The sequence below is a fragment of the Artemia sp. Qi Xiang Cuo genome, chromosome 17 (assembly GCF_049724085.1).
Source record: "Artemia sp. Qi Xiang Cuo chromosome 17, ASM4972408v1, whole genome shotgun sequence".
In the NCBI taxonomy this organism is placed as follows: domain Eukaryota; kingdom Metazoa; phylum Arthropoda; class Branchiopoda; order Anostraca; family Artemiidae; genus Artemia; species Artemia sp. Qi Xiang Cuo.
This window is the reverse complement of record NC_142810.1, coordinates 19723916-19742672: the sequence shown is the minus strand read 5'-3', so window position 1 is coordinate 19742672 and position 18757 is coordinate 19723916. Positions and strand designations below refer to the sequence as shown.

The following is an 18757-nucleotide window of genomic DNA, read 5'->3' as shown; positions in this document are numbered from 1 at the left end:
TCCCATTGAATTGGGGTCAATAAGGTGATTGTGGTCCTACACCGCGTCTTTTAGGGCAAGGGCACCCCTACAAACCCAGTAAATTCTCCCCTTTTCCAGCGCCAGTTGCTCTTTATCCGATAATGTCATTGGATAATTGGTATGACGTAATCGTGAAATTGCCTTGTTGGTCGTTTTTATTAAAGAAACCAATAACTTTTCCATACTGCCCTCTCCCAATTGCACTTTATTGTTGGCATCAAGACGGGCGTGTGCGTAGGAACACGCTACTAGTTTTTATTCCTTGACTATATTTGCCTTTGATGGGTTTGATACCTCAACCAGTCTTGTTTCACAATCCATAGACACTTTATGAGATTGCAGAAGGGAATTTTTAAAATTTTTAAATTGTAAAATGTCTTTGCCTTCTGCCGGCATTTCAATTCTTTGATTTCCATGAATTTTGCAATGCCCCATGTGATCTGAGAATGTTCGCTCAGATTGTGAATGGGGAAAGGCACATGGGGCAATAGAAACGTTCCCCATATTTTTTGCCTTGAGATAAGAGTCGACTTATCGCCGTAACGGGGAAAAAATGACCATAAGAATTTACATCTTTGGGAGGTTCGTAAATAATCCATACCCAATTTATAACATTTTCCACCATCGGTGTCCTCACTGAATACAAAACCCCTTTTTTATTCGGTTTTTTTCCCCCATCTGCAAATTCTCTGTCATACTAGAGAACAACCACCCCAAGATTTTAATTTTGTTTCTCGCAAATGCGTATTTCTTTAAAGTAAACAGGATACTTTCCCTCAAAACAATCAAAATTTACTTTGGAGAAATTTTTCCCACCGTTACGTGCAAGTTTGTCAAGATTTTTCATTGTTGAATTATTATGTAATGTCTTATGGGCTGCTGCTAAAAATACATATTTAAAGCAATGCAGTTCAGTTTCAAATGTGAAACTCTGAACTCCTTTGGTAGCCGACAAATAAGGTTGCCATTTTATTTTTAGATTAACCGCCCTCCTTAAAAAAAAGTTTTTTTTAAATCTATTGAGATTCAGATCCATGTGTTCAATGTATAAAATGGTGGACCCACTCCCCCTCTCATGAAATGTATCCTAGGTTTAAATTAGTTTATTCACCCAGTTGAAAAATTTGTCTTCAAAATCGTTTAAACCGGGGTAGAAAGTCTGGTTGCCTGTCTAAAAATTAAAATTAAAAACGTCCCCGGATGTCCCATTTTGTAAATACACTTTTTGATTCACTGATGCTTTAATTCCCTCCCGACCACCTCAATTTCGGATCTGAATTTCAATAAGTGCCCGAATTCTGTGGATATAGCTATGGAGAACTTTCAAGGGGTCATTTAAAATAATGCTCGCGTCTTTCTGGGGAAGGCTAAAATCTACCCTGTTTGTTTGTAAATGGCTTAGAGCAGATTCTAACAAATAAAAATCAGGCAATTCCGGGGAAATTTCACTATTATCATGTTCTGTCCCTGTTTGTTCAGGACTCAATTCACTAATAGTAAAGTTATCGTTAAAAATGTCCCCGGAAGAATTAGGGCCAACAATTTGCATAAGACTATCCATTTCTTCAGCTGTAAATTGAAAATCCAGGGAGATATCAAATAACGTACCTTCACTAATATCAGGCGAGAGGGGCAATTACCCATAATACTTTGAAGTCCTGGACCAGGGAAGGCAGAGGTTTTTACAGCTTCCCCCTGAAACTACAAAATGAATAGATTAAGTTTTTTTTTGACGAAATTTTTATCACAATTTTCTTTTTTCTTTTTTATCAAAAAATTTTTTTTTCGCGGTACATCACCCTGGTAACCACCTGTGGTGCACCCCTGCGGCGCATTCTGCGGCAGAGTCCTGGCCCGCGGCACATCCCTGCAGTGCTTCTTGGGCTCGTGGCACTTGATGCAGTACCTCCCACAGCGCTTCCCCCCCCCCCCAACCCCCCAACCCCTCCCGGGGAGAACCCTTGGGAACCGGGAGCTTCCTTCGAGGTAGGAGGATCGATACCCTTTTGAGTTGGGGGTATCGGACTTCAAACCACTGTTCAAATAGAACAGCCTCAAATTCTTTCTTGAAAACACCTAAGTGTTTCATTGAAATGAGTTCGCCCCAAATACTGTTTCTTGACAACACTGTGAAGACATAATTGAAGATTACTAAAAAGCTTCTTCCTATGTGTTAATATATCTTATTAGAAATACACATGCTGTCACAAGAAGCACACTTAGAATTCAAATTATAGCTATCGAGCGGATTAAAATTAAAATTTAGCGATGGGAGATCTTATAAGAAGCTGATGCGGGCAAATGGACTAGTGAAATAATACCTTTTTAAAGAGGGCTTGCCAAATTTTAAATCGCAAATCGTTTTTTTTTTGTTTTTTTTTTCAAATATTTTTTTTTTTTTTTAAATGGAAATTTGAAATATTTGATTATAATTGGTCTTGGGTAGTATTTAAAAGGTAAGGTTTTTTTTTATATAAATTCGTGATAATCATTACTTTATATACCGCTTATTTGGTTAATGAAAGAAAATGAAATAGTTTAGAAACAAGTTTTCAGTTTTACTCATCAAAAGCTATGCGCCTGAGAAAATTTACCTTATTTTGGAAAATAGGGAAAGAAAAAATTATGTATATACTTACGAATTCTGACTGGTTTTCTAAATCTGAACTCCTTGGCAAAACATGAATGGGGTCAAGCTCAAGATCTTCAGTAGGCTGAGCTGAGGCATTATGAAAAGCAGTCCATTCTCTCTTCAACTTCCTCCCAGCTTGGGTGCAGCTAACACTGGGGCTAGAGGGCACTGTCACTATAAGTTGGGTGCTTGTTGGATGGTCCAGATCATATGTAATTCTACCGGCATATTTGATAATTGATGGTCTTGTAGCTTGCATTAATACACCTTCGCTATATCTTTATTTCTTTTCAGAAGGGGGGTTATTGAACGTATCTTATTCCTTGAAAAAAAAAGGCAAAATTTAGGATGTAAAAAAAATGAATTTTTATTTTGTAAAATAAGTAATTTTATTTTATTAATATAAATTATTGTAAAAAACATCTTGATTTCAAAATCAGGGGTTTTCAATTACTTTTTTGAGCAACTGAATCTTAATTCGACAAAAACTGGGTTTGCCACGAAATTTTACAAAACCTTACTTGAGTTTTTTTTTTTCTGCTTCGAAAAAGTTGCAAGATGCTTATCTTTCTTCTAAAAAGCTGGCAGGGGGAATGGGACCATTTTGGTCCTTGGGTCATAAAGATTAAGAATCCACGGATTATTCTACTTTAAACAGGGTGCAATATGTGCCTATTTTTTGCATTAAAAAACTGGTGTTAAAATAGAAGGAGCTGGAAATTTTTTTTTTTTCAATTAAATAAATATTTATATTTTCCTTTATTATCAAAATAAAATACTCATTGTTACAAATTTAGATTTTTTAGAATGATTTTCACCTCTTAAACTAAAGTAAGCAGCAGCATATATTGTAAATTGTTTTGGTTCTTCTTCTAAAGACTAAAAGCACCATTAGGCTACTATGATATAAAATATCACTGAAATACATTTTCCAGCAGTACATGGTAACGAACTATAAGTAAGGAAAAAATCAGGTTAATAGTAACCGAAACTCTAAAAAGGAAGTTTTTGTAACAATTAATACATTAAAAGAATCAATATTTTATTATAACCCCAAATTACCGATCGAAATCTAAGCCTTCTGCTTCAAAAAAGTTGCAAGATGCTTATCTTTCTGCTAAACATCTGGCAGGGGGAATGGGACCATGTTGGTCCTTGGGTCATAAAGATTAAGAATCCACGGATTATTCTACTTTAAACAGGGTGCAATATGTGCCTATTTTTTGCATTAAAAAACTGGTGTTAAAATAGGGGGAGCTGGAATTTTTTTTTTTTTTATCAATTAAATAAATATTTATATTTTCCTTTATTATCAAAATAAAATACTCATTGTTACAAATTTAAATTTTTTAGAATGATTTTCAGCTCTTAAACTAAGGTAAGCAGCATAGATTCTAAATTGTTTTGGTTCTTCTTCTAAAGACTAAAAGCACCATTAGGCTACTATGATCTAAAATATCATTGTAAAACATTTTTCAACAGTATATGGTAACGAACTATAAGTAAGAAGAAAATCATGCTAATATTAACCGAAACTCTGAAAAGGAAGCTTTTTTAATAATTATTACATTAAAAGAATCAACATTTTATTCGAACCCCAAATTACCCATCGAAAGCTAAGAACTTTTTTCAAAAACATCCCTAAAAAGGCCCACTGATCTTGATAAAAATCGCACCGTAAATTTCAGCCTATAAGAGAACTATGTAGAGGTTTCAGCTCCTAAACAATAGGCTTCTAAGTGCATAAGTACCCTTAGTTCTAGTGTAAGGAAAGAATTTCTTCCTTAACTTAATGACAAGACAATTTCTTTTTATTATAATAATGAGAAAATTTTACTCACTAGAAATTGCTTAAAATTATCCATTTTTTCTATGTAAATCTTCACAAAAAAAATGCAGTAGTGTTAAGTTGAATAAACTATTCAAAACTGTTGAAGAATCTAATTTGAAACCTGAATATATACAAAAAATAATTGCATAACAGCGAAACAAGACATGCTGGTTTTGGTTTATCACTAAAAAAAGACATTGAACTTTGAAATTACGTAAATCTCTTGGCAAAGAAAGATGTAATGACCAGTAGAATGGAATATCTATCAGAAAAAACCTGTTTGGTACGGGGGCCTTGTAGAATTCAATAGATGGTAAAAAAAACATGTATATACCTTGAACTAGAAATTGCGTAAATCTCTTTGAAAGGGTGTAATACCCCTGTAGAGTGGAATTACCTACCAGAAAAACTGGAAGGAACTTAAAGACCCAGAATATCATAGGAAGGAAAGTAAAGGTCCCTAATGGCATAGGAAGGAACGTAAAGGCCCAGAATATCATAGGAAGGAAAGTAAAGGCCCAGAATAGCAAAGGAGGGAACGTTAAGGCCCAGAATATCACAGGAAGGAACATAAAGGCCCAGAATAGCATAGGAAGGAACGTAAAGGCCCAGAATATCATAGTAAGGAACGTAAAGGCCCGGAATATCATAGGAAGGAACGTAAAGGCCCAGAATATCATAGGAAGGAACGTAAAGGCCCAGAATATCATAGGATGGAACATAAAGTCCCAGAAGTATAAGGTACTACTCTACTAACGTCATAACATCCAACCGTCAAAACCACCAACCGTCACAACATCCCAAAAAAATTACAAGTTTATATAATAGTAATAAGTATATAATAGCTTAGAAATAAATTTCGGCTATATATTTGCACATCAGGAGGGGGGGGGGGGGTAAAGCATAGCATATATCAAAATACGTAACCTAACCAAGGTGCCTCTTCCCCCCTAAACCCCAAAAAACTGAAGTTTTAAAATTTTGGATGTCGTGACGCTTGGGGGTTCTGACAGATTTTTTTTGTCGATGTTATGACGGATTTTGTGGATGTTATGTCGTTGGTGCTCCTGACGGTTGGATGTTATGACGCCTTTCCTTATATTTCTATACATTCTGCAGATGAAGGATGACAGGTAGGCAAAGATTGTCTTTGTCGACCAATCATCAAGGAACAAGCAAAAAGCAGGTCGTCCTCGAGTGGGGTGGGAAGATATCTTAAGGACAGATTTTCGGTTAATTGGAACTTCTTGGGAGGGTGTAAAGAGGAAGGCTTTGGATAGATTGGGATGGAGGAGGAGCGGGCGTAGCTATGTTTGCCTCATGCGGCTTGGTGTGGCAGTGATTTTTTAGTAGTAGTAGTAATATATATCTAAATAGACATAGACCAAAAGGATGCGGATTCCAAATATGTAAAACTCATTAAGTTTAGGGCTAACCATCTAAGGTATTCAAAGGGTTTTTGCACAATTTCAGTAAAAGAGAAAAGAATTTGCAAAAAGGGGCAATCTTATTTAAAATTGGATCATCAAATTCAAGACGCATGTAAGCCCTAGAGAAGAGGTTTCAAACCTCTTCTCTGTATTTTGTATTACAAATTTCTTATTTTTACTAAGCAGGATGGTCCGGATGCGTTTTTTTGTCGGCGCATTTGTTTCTTTTTATTTTTTTCCCCTGGCGATAATCACGCCAGGCTAGAATGTGTTTAAGGGCTCTTTAGATACAAAAACTTAAAGTTCAAGTAACAATTAGGTAACAATAGAGATCAAACCACAGGGTAAGAACTTTTTGTGCCAAAAACAACAACATTGGTCCAAAATGAGTAAAGAACTATCAATCAAAACTCTAGAATAGCCAATCAACTCAGAGTAATCAAAGAACCACCAGGCGCGCGCCCATAGGGGGCGGGACGGCTAAAGGGGATGTAGCCCCTTTTAAGAAAAAATTACATTCTGTTTTTAAGTATTATTTAATCTGCTCGGTTTTATTATTCATTCCTTAGTCCCTTCTCAAAACTTATATTCAAAGAGCTAAAATAAACTTAAAGTCTTGCCTTAAAATACCGTTTTTTCTAAGGAATTTTTAAAGTTTTCCGTTGGTTGGCCCAGGGAGCCCGGTTAACCCCCTCCTCCATTATTATTTTCTGTGTGCACCACTGAGAAGCATTGTATATAACGTCCAAATTTCAGAGGCTGTACTGCCATACAGTGGCATAAAAAAAAAACTATTTTTACGCCCACATTTCCAAACTTTCTATAAAAGTTACTTTAGACCAAAGCAGAAGGATAAGGGGTTTCCTTAATTTGCAGGAAGATATGGCCAACTAAAGGTGTTGAGGGGCATGGCAGCTCTTTTTTTGCAGAAAAAAATTCTTAAAAAAAATTTGTAGTTCTAAGAAATCAAAGCATTGGGTCAGAAACTAGTAAGATAAAATAAGCTGGATTTAAAGGGGGAAGTAGTCTCCATGTCTGTTGAATAGCTCTGAGCATTTTACTAACACAGAGATTAAAAGGAAAATAAAACTTTTATTGTAATTAAAATAAATAGCGGTATTAAAATTCACAACCAACAGAAGTAATCCCGTATATGACAATCCTCCCAGTATCCACGTTAGAGTTCAAGAATGCTTCAAGAATGAATGAGCAATTAGATAAAATCTTTGGAAAAACTCTCCAAAGTCTTATAAAAACTATGAAAACTTTAAAAAAATTTGGGCACGTTTAACTGCATTAGATTTGTATAAAAAAAAAAAAAGGCCAGTTCAAGCTTTTTAAAAGTCAATCGGCAAGTAAAACATTTAAAAGGAACAGTTGACTACATCAAATTCAATTCAAAGGATTTACAACAGATATCCAATTAAAGGAGAGCGAATCGTGCTAAAGACGAGAAACAAACTAAAGAAAATAAATAAATGAAAAATAAGCAATAAACAGAGCGCTCAACATGACAATAAACACGATCACAGGATGGATAAGAATCAATAGGAAGCAATTAAATAGATAGTGCAGATACATAAACGCAAATAAAGAAGAACATTAGACAAATAAATATTAACAAGGAGCAAATATAAGACGAAATTGACAAGGAAATCTAGACGCCATTTATCAACAACAGAAGCTAGAGAGAACAAGTGGAAATTAATAATAAAAAATCCGTCTCTGGTCTAAGGGGGAATAACTTAAAGAAAAATTGGCAAAATGAAAATATTCTGTACAAACATGTTGTCCGTAATAATTTTGAAGTCTACTAAATGAGGTAACAAATTACTTGATGATAATGACCATGACACTCAATCCTTTTTCTTACGGGAGCAACTTGAAAACCAAGGGCTTTGGTAAATGCTACCTTTCACTCGGAAGTTCCTGGCTTTATTATTTTGAAGTTGCTTGATTGACCGAATTCATTATATCCTTGGGTCAAATATAGAACAGGAATTTGTTGCTTGGAGGAAAGTCAACGAAAATCAACCGAATTAAGAAAAATCTAATAATTATTGAAGCCAGACCAAAACAACCAGTGGAAAGTTTTGTGCAAAGTCAGACACTCAACTGGTTAAAACATGCCATTTAAAATAAAGTTCATCTAATCAGTCAAAAGTTTAATCATGAAAAAAAGAGGTAGCCAAGCGCACAAAATCAAAGTATGTTGTTCAGTTGTGCCCTATTTGTTTCAAATAATATTCAGCCATAGTGACCTGCTGCAACTCGAGCTTTATTTCTATGTTTAAGCTTTTTTATTTCTCATTTTGTGGGGTTTGTCGAGCCGTCAACAACCTGATAATAGGCCAATACCGCAAGTTTCGGTAATTATAGTTTTACCATAATAAACAGATAATGTATTTCAAAAGTTGACTAGTTAGTCCTTAGAACAAAAAAGAGTTTTGGACGACGCTAATCACTACGGCAAGGGCCATTTAGTGAGTCAATATTTGCTGTTTTTAAATATCTTCTACCGTGGGTATTTCACTAGAAGACAACATGCACATGGATTAGAACACTGGGTAAGACCCTCCTTTTTATTTTGGACCCAAAGTGAGAGACTTACCTTTCATTTGTTAGCTCTTCATCTTCTTCATCATAATATTCATCTTTAATATCAATCCCATTCTGAAGAGGATATCCTTCAAGAAATCTTTGTGCTGTAGCTGCAAGTGCTGCCATTGCCGTAGTTATATCAATCGGCTTATCTTCTTTGCTTCTATAAAAATTTTCGGTTATAGCCCTTGTGGTCACGCCGAAATTACAATATTTTGGGGTTAAAAGGGAGTGGGGTATACTAGCATTTAGAATTATCCATTGCAGCACACGTTATGTAATGTGCTGCGTCTATTTTAGTCAACCAATAATTTATATAGCGCATCAGAAGTTGGAAAAAAAAGGAGAAAAGCTGAAAAATGTGACTATAAGCAACGATGACATAGATGTGTAAAAATAAACTAGAGAGAAAGAAGAAAGCGAAGAATCTAGAGCAGTGGAGCTTGATAATTTTATACAGAGTAAAAGTAAACTAAACAAAGCAATAACAAATTACCAATGCACAGACCAATTTTCTCCTTTTGTACATATTACCATATAAGTACAACTTACTTTTGTAGACATCATATGAGTCAGCCATAAAACTATACCAGCGGTTGTGGGGATAGCATAGCTGAAAATAAATTGAAATCTTTTGTTTCTTCTATCTGGGGTAAATTTACCCTAGAATATCTAAGATGTCTTAAATTACATTGTGAGTCTCTCTTAATAATTATGTTTTCATAAAAGCAATAGTCCATGTTCTGCTGCAATTGAAATATCGATTACAAATTTGCTTTTGAAAAACCTTGGTTATACCAACCAGAATAGCTATACAATAACTGTGTTGCGGGTAAGGTAGGAAGAGTCTCCTATAATTTTGTTTTAAGAGTTATAAACCAATCTTTTGGAATTTAAAGAGTTCAGGGTGCAAAAACAGGGTTGAAAATTCATGTTAAGAAGAAAATGTTGTTGAAACTAGGCATAAATAAAAATGAAGAGCTGATGTGAGGTAACGGAAATCACAGCTCGGGGTTCAAACGCACTCTAGCAATGAAAAACTGGTTCCAACTTTCTAGGAACGTAATAACGGAAAATTTCAGGTCACGGTCTCGGATGATAGTTGATCGGCTACCAAAAACGGTTATATTATGGCCGTCAGTTTTGGGTCAAACAAACAGCAGGACGTCCTCAAAAGTGATGGGAAGAGGTTACAAGAAAGAATTGAAAGGAAACTGTAATTTCATTGGAGGGGGCAAAAAGTGACACTTTTAGCTATAGCAGCACTATAGCCGCTTGACTATTGATTTAAAAGACGATCAAATATCATAGAGAGCGCAATAGTGCTGCCTAAGTAAAGAGCGAATTGGGCACAATACACTTTTTTTTCACCAAGGCATTTGGTGAAACAAAATGCCGTCCGACCCTCATTCATTTCCCAAACACATCCAATCAAAATTTTGAGCAACCCATTTTGTTCAACACAGTTGAAAAGTCCACTAACTATGTCTCTGGGGATGTCAATCCCCCACGACCCTCGGGGAAAAGGCTATAAGTTATGCAATTCACCAATTGTTTACGTATATTATTTGTTGTTGGGAAAGGGGGGCATGTTTTACCTTTAATGTTCAAAATAGCCAAGGGCACTCAAGTGAAGCTTTCAGAGAATGTTGGGCTAAATCAAAACACGTCATGTGCATACAGGTTGTCAAGAAGGCGTTAAGTGCTACAACTAAGGCTAAAGGCGTGAAGGTGAAAATTTCAAAGAATAAAGAGGGAGAAGTTGAACTGAATAAGAAATAAATGTGTGCATGTGGGTTGTCCAAAGGTTGTATTAGCAATATAAGAGGCAACGCTAATAGTAAAGGCCATACGGCTCCAATGTTTTATTATTATTTTTTTTTTTCCAGAGGCACTTCACATGGAAGGGGTCGTCGTAGAAACTTCAAAGGGGGATCAAAATCGAGAGTTCTAGTGCCCTTTTTAATAGTCGAAAATGGTTGGAGGGCAACTAGCCTCCCCCCCCCCCCACGCGAACCATTCCCCCAAACACATCCAATCAAAATTTTGAGATAGCCATTTTGTTCAGCGTAGTTGATTTCCATATAGAAAATATATTTTTGAGGAGGATAATCCCCCACAACCCTCAGGGCAAGGGTTTTAAGTTATGCCTTGGGGTCATATAAGTTTTTCATAGAAAGCACTGTCGTAGAAACTTGAAAACAAGCTCTTTCGATTAAAAATTTAAGGAGCTAGTGCCCTTTTTAATAGTCGAAAGTGATTGGAGGGCAACTAGCCCCCCTCCCCCCCCCACGCCCATCATTTCCCCAAACACATCCAATCAAAATTTTGAGATAGCCATTTGTTCAGCGTAGTTAGTTGATTTCCAGATAGAAAATATATTTTTGAGGAGGACACTCCCCCACAACCCTCAGGGCAAGGGTTTAAAGTTATGCCCTCGGGGCATATAAGGTTTTTATAGAAGGCGTTGTCGTAGAAACTTCAAAACAGGCTCATTAGAGTGGAAATTAAAGGGCTAGTTCCCTTTTTAATAGTCGAAAATGATTGGAGGGTAACTCCCCTCCCCCCCCCACGCCCATCATTCCCCAAAACACGTCCAATCAAAATTTTGAGATAGCCATTTTGTTCAGTGTAGTTGATTTCCGGATAGAAAATATATTTTTGAGGAGGATACTCCCCCACAACCCTCAGGGCAAGGGTTTTAAGTTATGCCCTGGTGGCACATAAGGTTTTTATAGAAGGCGTTGTCGTAGAAATTTCAAAACAGGCTCAATCGATTGGAAATTAAAGGGCTAGTGCCTTTTTTAATAGTCGAAAGTGATTGGGGTGTAACTAGCCCCCTCCCCCCCCCCATACGCCCATCATTCCCCCAAAAACATCCAATCAAAATTTTGAGATAGGCATTTTGTTCAGCGTAGTTGATTTCCAGATAGAAAATATGTTTTTAGGAGGAAACTCCCCCAGAACCCTCAGGTTAAGGGGTTTTAAGTTATGCCCTGGAGACATATAAGGTTTTTATAGAAGGCGTTGTCGTAGAAACTTCAAAATAGGCTTATTCGATTGGAAATTAAAGGGCTAGTGCCCTTTTTAATAGTCGAAAAATGATTGGAGTGCAACTGCCCCCCCCCCCTCACGCCCATCATTTCCCCAAACACATCCAATCAAAATTTTGAGATAGCCATTTTGTTCAGCGTAGTTGATTTCCAGATAGAAAATATATTTTTGAGCCATTTTATTAAACGTAGTTTTAAGTTCTGGAAATTAGGTCTTTGAGGATTACAACTCCCCCAAAGCCCTCAGGGCAAGGGTAGTAATTTAAGGATTCTCTGAATCCTTCATATTATTTCTTATGGAAGGGATGCTCGTATAAGCTTTAGAGAGGGCTCATTTGATTGGAAATTGAAAGTTCTTGTTCACTTTTTAAGAGTCAAAAGAGATTGAAGGGCAACTAGCCCCTCTCCCTCCTCCATGCCCTAAATGCATCAGATAAAAATTTTGATATAGACATTTTGTTAAAATAGTTCCAAGTTCTGATAACAAAAAACTCCGGTGTCGACACAGTTATGCCCTGGGGCATAACTTATTAAGGGGGTCTTACAACTTATGGGAAGGGGTTTTGTATGGGAAGAACACATAGGAAATCTATTATAATTATCCAATTATAAGGTTAAAATACATACTCTGTGATAGATGCAAAATTGCTTTGGCACACAAATTCCAATTAAGGTCAATTCCAAACAGTCGTAATCCCTTTGTGTCAGCAAGTGAAATGGTCTAAATCCCCTTACTGGAGCTATTTTTTCAATCCATTCGTTGTTGTCAATCGCTGTCCACAAGTTAAGCAAGCTTTTAATTGTTAAAATATAATGTTCTTATAAAATCTGTAATATTATTGAATTTTTAATTAGCCTTATTCAATTTCAATCTAAATTTATAGATTAGTTTTTTAAATTCGGGAATAATCGGAACTGCAGCACCCCCCCCCCCATGTAATAAAAACTTGAAACCTTTTGCAATAAAAAACGAACAAAAATTAATTTAAAAAAAAACTTTCCGAAAAATAAGTTTTTCAAAGAAAAGTAAAGGCCATTTTAAACTTCAGCTCAGGAGATACAAATACCTGTTAAAATTCAAACTCAAAACGACCAGAAATTACTATTAATGAATAAATGAAACCCAAAATGAACAAAATTAAATAAACAATCATAGCAAAAAACATACAACAAGTAATAATATAAATGAATAAATAGATCTTAAAGCGAGTAATGCTTAGATTGAATATGAAAATCAATCTTAAAAAGAAAAATAATATTATGCTATTAAAGTATAAATGAAACTTAAAACGAACAGAAATTAAATAAAAAATGAATGCAAACAAACATAAAATATATATTAATATAAATGAATAAATAAATCTTAAAACGAGTCAAAAATAAATTGAATATGCAAATCAAATTTGAATCGAATAAAAATAACTACAAACAAGAGTTTGGGTATCATCTCACTGCAAAAGCCTAAAACCCACTGCGTCACTGGCACTTTACTGAAAACGGATTATATTACAAATGTTTTCTTTTGTAGTTAATATTGAAAATAAATATTAAAATTGAACTAACCAAACGATGTTGAACTAACAATGTTGAACTAACCAAAAGGTTCTAAGTGCAGGTTACCACTATTGCGACTGCTACGACTCCTACTTCTACTGAGGCTAAGGGTACTAAATTGAAGATTTCAGGGGATATTTAAGGGGATGTTGAACTAAATCAAAACGCACTGTGTGCATTCACGTTTCCAATAGGACATTTGAGCAATTTCTCAGGAACAGCTTAGAGTATTAAGTTGAAACTTTCAGGGCGTGTTGAGAGGAATGCTGAACTAACCGAAAGGGACTCAAAAGGGTGGTTGTAGAGATTGTCAAAAGGGTATATCAGCAATACCCCAGGAATGGTCAAGGAAATTAAATTGAAACTGTCAGGGCATGTTAAGGGGGATGTTTAATGAGGCAAAATGCAAAATATGCATACTACTATGACTGGTACTACTGCTACTACTCCTACTACAACTACTACTACTACCACTACTACTACTACCACTACTACTACAACTACTAGTACTACTACTACTGCTCCTACTACTACTGCTGCTACTATCCCTACTACTACTACTACAACTACTACTCCTACTGCTGCTAATACTACTACTACTGCTGCTACTCCTACTACAACTATTACTACTACTACTACTGCTCCTACTACTACTGCTGCTACTACTACTACTACTTCTACTACTCCTACTGCTGCTACTACTACTACTACTGCTACTACTCCTACTACAACAACTACTACTACTACTGCTCCTACTACTACTCAGTGGCGCCAATTCACGAAAATGTAGGGGGGGGGGGCAAGGATTTTTTCTCAATTTTTTTTAATATTAAGATGCAAAAAAAGAACAACATTTAGCAAACATACCTAAAACAGGGGGTAGCGGTGAGGTCGCTGCTTGGCAAAATCGTCGACGAATCTATCCAAATCCAGTTTCTTTACCTCTTCTTTTTCAACGGCCATTATCATGAGATCGCTGAGTCTGTCGTTTCCCATCGTCGATCGCAGATAGTGCTAAACATACCGTAATGCCGAGAAGATTCGTTCATTACTGGCAGTGGTCACAGGGAAAGTAGAATCTAACCTCACCAGTTTAGCACAGTAAAAAATGAAATGGGGAGGTTAAATAAGGTTTTAACAGCGTGAAGTAGATCTATTTTTGGAATATAACTTTTTAACAAATGTAGCTTTTCAAGAGAAAGCTGGGATTCTATGGCATCGACACCGAGAATCTCTTGATAATGACACATAACTCTTTCCACTTTCGAAAGTTCAAGAAAATTGGAACTTGAGGGGTTGAAGGCAGATAAAGCGTCGAGCAGAGGCATATTCTGCATGAAACGTTGGTCCATCTCACTCGTGAAACGATCTATTAGCTCAAAGTACAGAAGTTTACCGCAGTCTGATTCAACTGGCTGACTGATGTTGCGTTTACCGGCTGTTGAGTTTGAAAGAAAGTCTTTGAGACGAATGGAAATGGCTCAACTTCTCTTGCTTCGAGGACTGGTTTTAGATTGTGGAGATTTCGATTCCTGGATATTGTTTAAAGCCAAGAGCTGAGATATGTTTTTGCTTAAGTTGTTCCATTCGTTATAATTTCTCAGCTTTTTGAGTGTCTCATATGTCCCAGAAATCAGTGCAAGTGCCTTATAAATCAACAAACTTTCTGATTGAAGTTGCTCTGATAAATAATTTACAATGACTAATACTTTTTCAATTATGTGTAAAGTTTAAACAAAAGAGGCAGAGTTGATTTTGTCCAGTAGTCCTTTTGCTTCACACGCTGCCTCGCCGTTGGAACTATAAGAGACTGTGGCAAGCACAGCAACAATACAATCAAATCTGGCCTTCACCTTCGAAATAGAGCGGACTGCGTAAGACCAGCCAGTCTGGACGGTCCTCTCTAGCTCCAAGACTTTTTGCCCGCTAATACGCTGGGATTCCACAAATAGCTCGTGGCGAGTATTGCTGCATGATATAAATGCGTAAGGTCTTTGCACCACAGAGAAAAATTCAGAAAGTTCGCTGATATTTTTTAGGCAGTCAGTCAAAACCAAGTTTAATCTGTGGGCGTGACAGTGTACATAAACTGCATGAGGCACCTTTTCCCTAAACTTTGCTTGAACTCCGTTAAATTCCCCACTCATAACGGATGCGCCATCATAACATTGGGCAATACACAGCATCGAATCTGCACCAGCTTTTCAATAGTTTCACAAATCGACGTGGATAAGCTCTCGGCGTCTAATTTGTGCATGTGATAGCAGCCGATTGGTCACTCCACTACGTTTCCATTTGATATGTACCTAAGTAGGATCGCTAATTGTTCTCTTCTAGAAACGTCTTTTGTCTCGTCGACAAGAATAGCAAAGTAATTAGCTGATTTTACTTCTGAAATAATATATTGCCGCAAGGTATTTCCTATTAGCGTTACTGCGTCGTGTTGGTATTGATGACTGCAATAGTGATCAGACCAGCGCTGTAACTTGGTCTTCAGATTTTCATCCCCTTTAGATATTTCCTCCATTAATTCAACGAAATTACCCCGGTTTGCAGATATTTCTGATTTGTCATGACCCCTCGAAGCAAGACCCTGGCGGTCAAGAAAGCAAATAGCGCGAAAAATATACTTCAAATAATTTCTATTTTCTTGAGCCTCTTGAGATCTGGATTGAATTAAGGCATTCTCTATAGATCTTGAATTATCAGTACTAGGCTAATGATCTTAAATTCTGTCCTTGCTGACTTGCAATGCCTATGTCTTTCAGAATCATCATGTTGCTTTAGTAGAGCAGAACAGTTTTTCTACTTGCAAAATCCTGACTCAATGAAAGCCATTTTCCAGCAGTTTCTCCAGCACTTAGAGTCCCCATAGAAAAATGGCGGCAAGAAAAACAAAACATGGATTTCAGGTTTTTAGAGTATTCTACCCATTCATAAGTCTTATTGTAATGTGCACTGAATTTCCTTCCGTTACAAGTGGTAGCCGGATATCTCTCAAGAATAGGTTGAGCTGGTTTGTCGTGACGCGTCCTAGAGATATCTGAGAGAGTTTCTTGACTTCTACTGGAACCCGCAAGGGGTTCAGCGATGCAGACCGAACTTTTATGTTGAATTCAGCCATTTATTGTTCCGCTTGTTTCCGAAATTCTGTCACAGGTGGGGGAATTTATCTCAACTAACCCGAGACTTTGGACGCTGACACTATTGCCAGTTTCTTGCACTATAGTTTCTTCATTTTTCTTCCGTATTTTCACCGAAAAAAAATCCAAAGTTTGTTGTCGCTTTTTACTCATAGTTTGATTACGATGTAAACCTTGCTTTTTGCTGATAAAGTGTTTACTTTGATAAGCGTAGCCGAATAATTCAGAGTTATGGGTTCTCGTGGAGGAGGCGGAAGAGTCTCTTTCACTATAAACTATGTGTTTTATTGTACTTAGTTTATGTACAGTAGTTTAAGATAGATGCGGTTAAACGAGTAGTAGACAAGGACTTCACTCAGACACGGCAAGAGAAGAACTGAAGAAACACGTAGAAACTCACTTAGAAAATCATTCCCATACTCCACGGTGAAACTACCCCGCTTAGAAACCCCATAAACCAATCACTTACATTTCCTGTTCACGACAGTCCCGTACACTCCACTGGGACTACTCATCCCATAAACTATTCAACAACGTCAAGAATCTGCTGACCAAAACCCCCTTGAAACCCTAGAGCACATTTCCTTTCCCAGCTACTAAAACAGGCAATATACAAAACTCATAGTTTACAACGAAGTCTTCACAAGAACAATAACGAAACGGGTACTGACCACATGAAGCTTAGTTTTGAATGAACCCTACTCAGAAATAAAATAGTGTAGACGCGCTCGCTCTTAGACTTTTCAAAACAAGATTATATAATTAGGGCACCAGTTTGTTGGTCGTATTTATTGGACCAGTTGCTGGTTTAATATAGCACATAGCTAAAATAGAAAATAGCTGTGAAATGTAAATAAGAATGTAATTTTCAAAGTCTAAAGAGGGGGGGGGCATGGACCCCCCCGGCCCCCCCCCCCCCCTAATTGGCACCCCTGCTACTACTGCTGCTACTACTAATACTTATATTAGTTTTTTGCTCATTTTGAGTTTGACTCGGTTATTTATTGTAATTTCTGTTGGTTTTGGGTTTCATTTATTTATTGATTGTGATTTGTGGTAGTTTTACGATTGGAAGATTATTTGACTTTATTTCTTCTCATTTTTGGTTTAATGTAGCTCTTTAATTTTGTTCAAAAGTTTGGTGGGAAAAGTCTTGTTGAACTAATTAAATTAAAAAACAAAACAATTTTTTCCCACTTAAAGTAAGGAGCACATTAAAACCTATGACGAACATAAATTTTTCCGTACATATGGGGGCTGCCCCTTCTTCAAGCCTCGCTCGTACCACTAAAGTTTTTCAATACTTAAAAAAAAACTTCTTATTCCAATTAAACGGCTCTTGTGTTTCAGTAGTCGTTCTTAAAGAACTGGAAAAAAGTCAAACTTTATCGTAAAGAGCGAGGGTCGAGGAAGGGGTATTCCCCCCAAACAAAGAATAATTTATGTTCCTTCGAAGTTTTAATGATGCTCATTTCTTTCATTTTGAAAAACTTATTTTTTCTTTAATTACTACAAAGACCAACTTAAGATTTTGCAGCAACAGTTACTACAGCATCGCCCAGAACCAAGCAGTCAACTTATTCAAATTACTGACAGATCTAGACATATCATTTATATAAATCAAGGATAAGTAAGTCCCTAAGAAACAATGCTGAGGAATACCAATATTATTCAACCAAAAGTTGTATAAAGAACCATTTAGGGTACCATTAGGGCAAATTATATCCTTCATGTATGAGCTTACAAGACCCAATTTGCTAAGCTCCTTCTTTGTTTTTACTTGCATTAAAATTTACTGCTTCTTTTACAACATAGATAATTGACAGAAACGACAAGTTCTCCGCAATAATTTTTTCTATAAAGAAACTCCCTTCCAAAAATATTACATAACAAAGTAATTTATTTACTACAAATATACTCTCTAAGTTAATAACTTTTTATTTGCCTGTGATTGAAACTTGTTACACCTATAAAAGTGGGATAAAAATGACGTTTCTTTCTTTAAAATGGTCCCTTAGAACGGGCATCAAACAGATTGATTCAAGGTTTACGAACTCTACGAAACAAGTGGTTTCGCAACAAAGATACTAATATAATTGGATTCATTAGTTTCAGGTCTGTTCACTCACCAAGCCAGAATAATGATATTACTTACAACTTTTCTTAGAATATGCAAGGGGTCACCCCACCTTCCACCACTTGATGTAAACCTTGGGCCCCACAGTTCCACCAAGCGTGGCACAGTTCCACTATGCGTGACATAGTGTCATCACGCTTAGCACACTTGCGTTACACTTGGCATGTGACATGTGGTGTACGTGATTTCTGAGAGTGTGTGCCTCCTCGACAACATGATCAACGCTTGCTTAAAAATAGAAAAAAACCTCCTATTTTCGCATGTTTTGGGAATATATCCAACGTATTTTTTAATCTAATAAAAAAAACATAAAGCGATTTAAAAGATAAGGTTCAAAAAAATTCAATCCATATGA

General features: G+C 36.5%; 1 protein-coding gene across 4 annotated transcripts in view; it reads right to left on the bottom strand.

The window, feature by feature from the left end:
* Positions 1–18757, bottom strand: part of LOC148941991 (uncharacterized) — a 137343-nt gene that overhangs the window by 97097 nt on the left and 21489 nt on the right. For all 4 annotated transcript variants that reach the window (XM_089103425.1, XM_089103427.1, XM_089103426.1 and 1 more), the window contains one exon: positions 8526–8678. In XM_089103425.1, coding sequence (XP_088959551.1) covers positions 8526–8678 — 153 coding nt within the window. The remainder of the gene's footprint in view (positions 1–8525; positions 8679–18757) is intronic.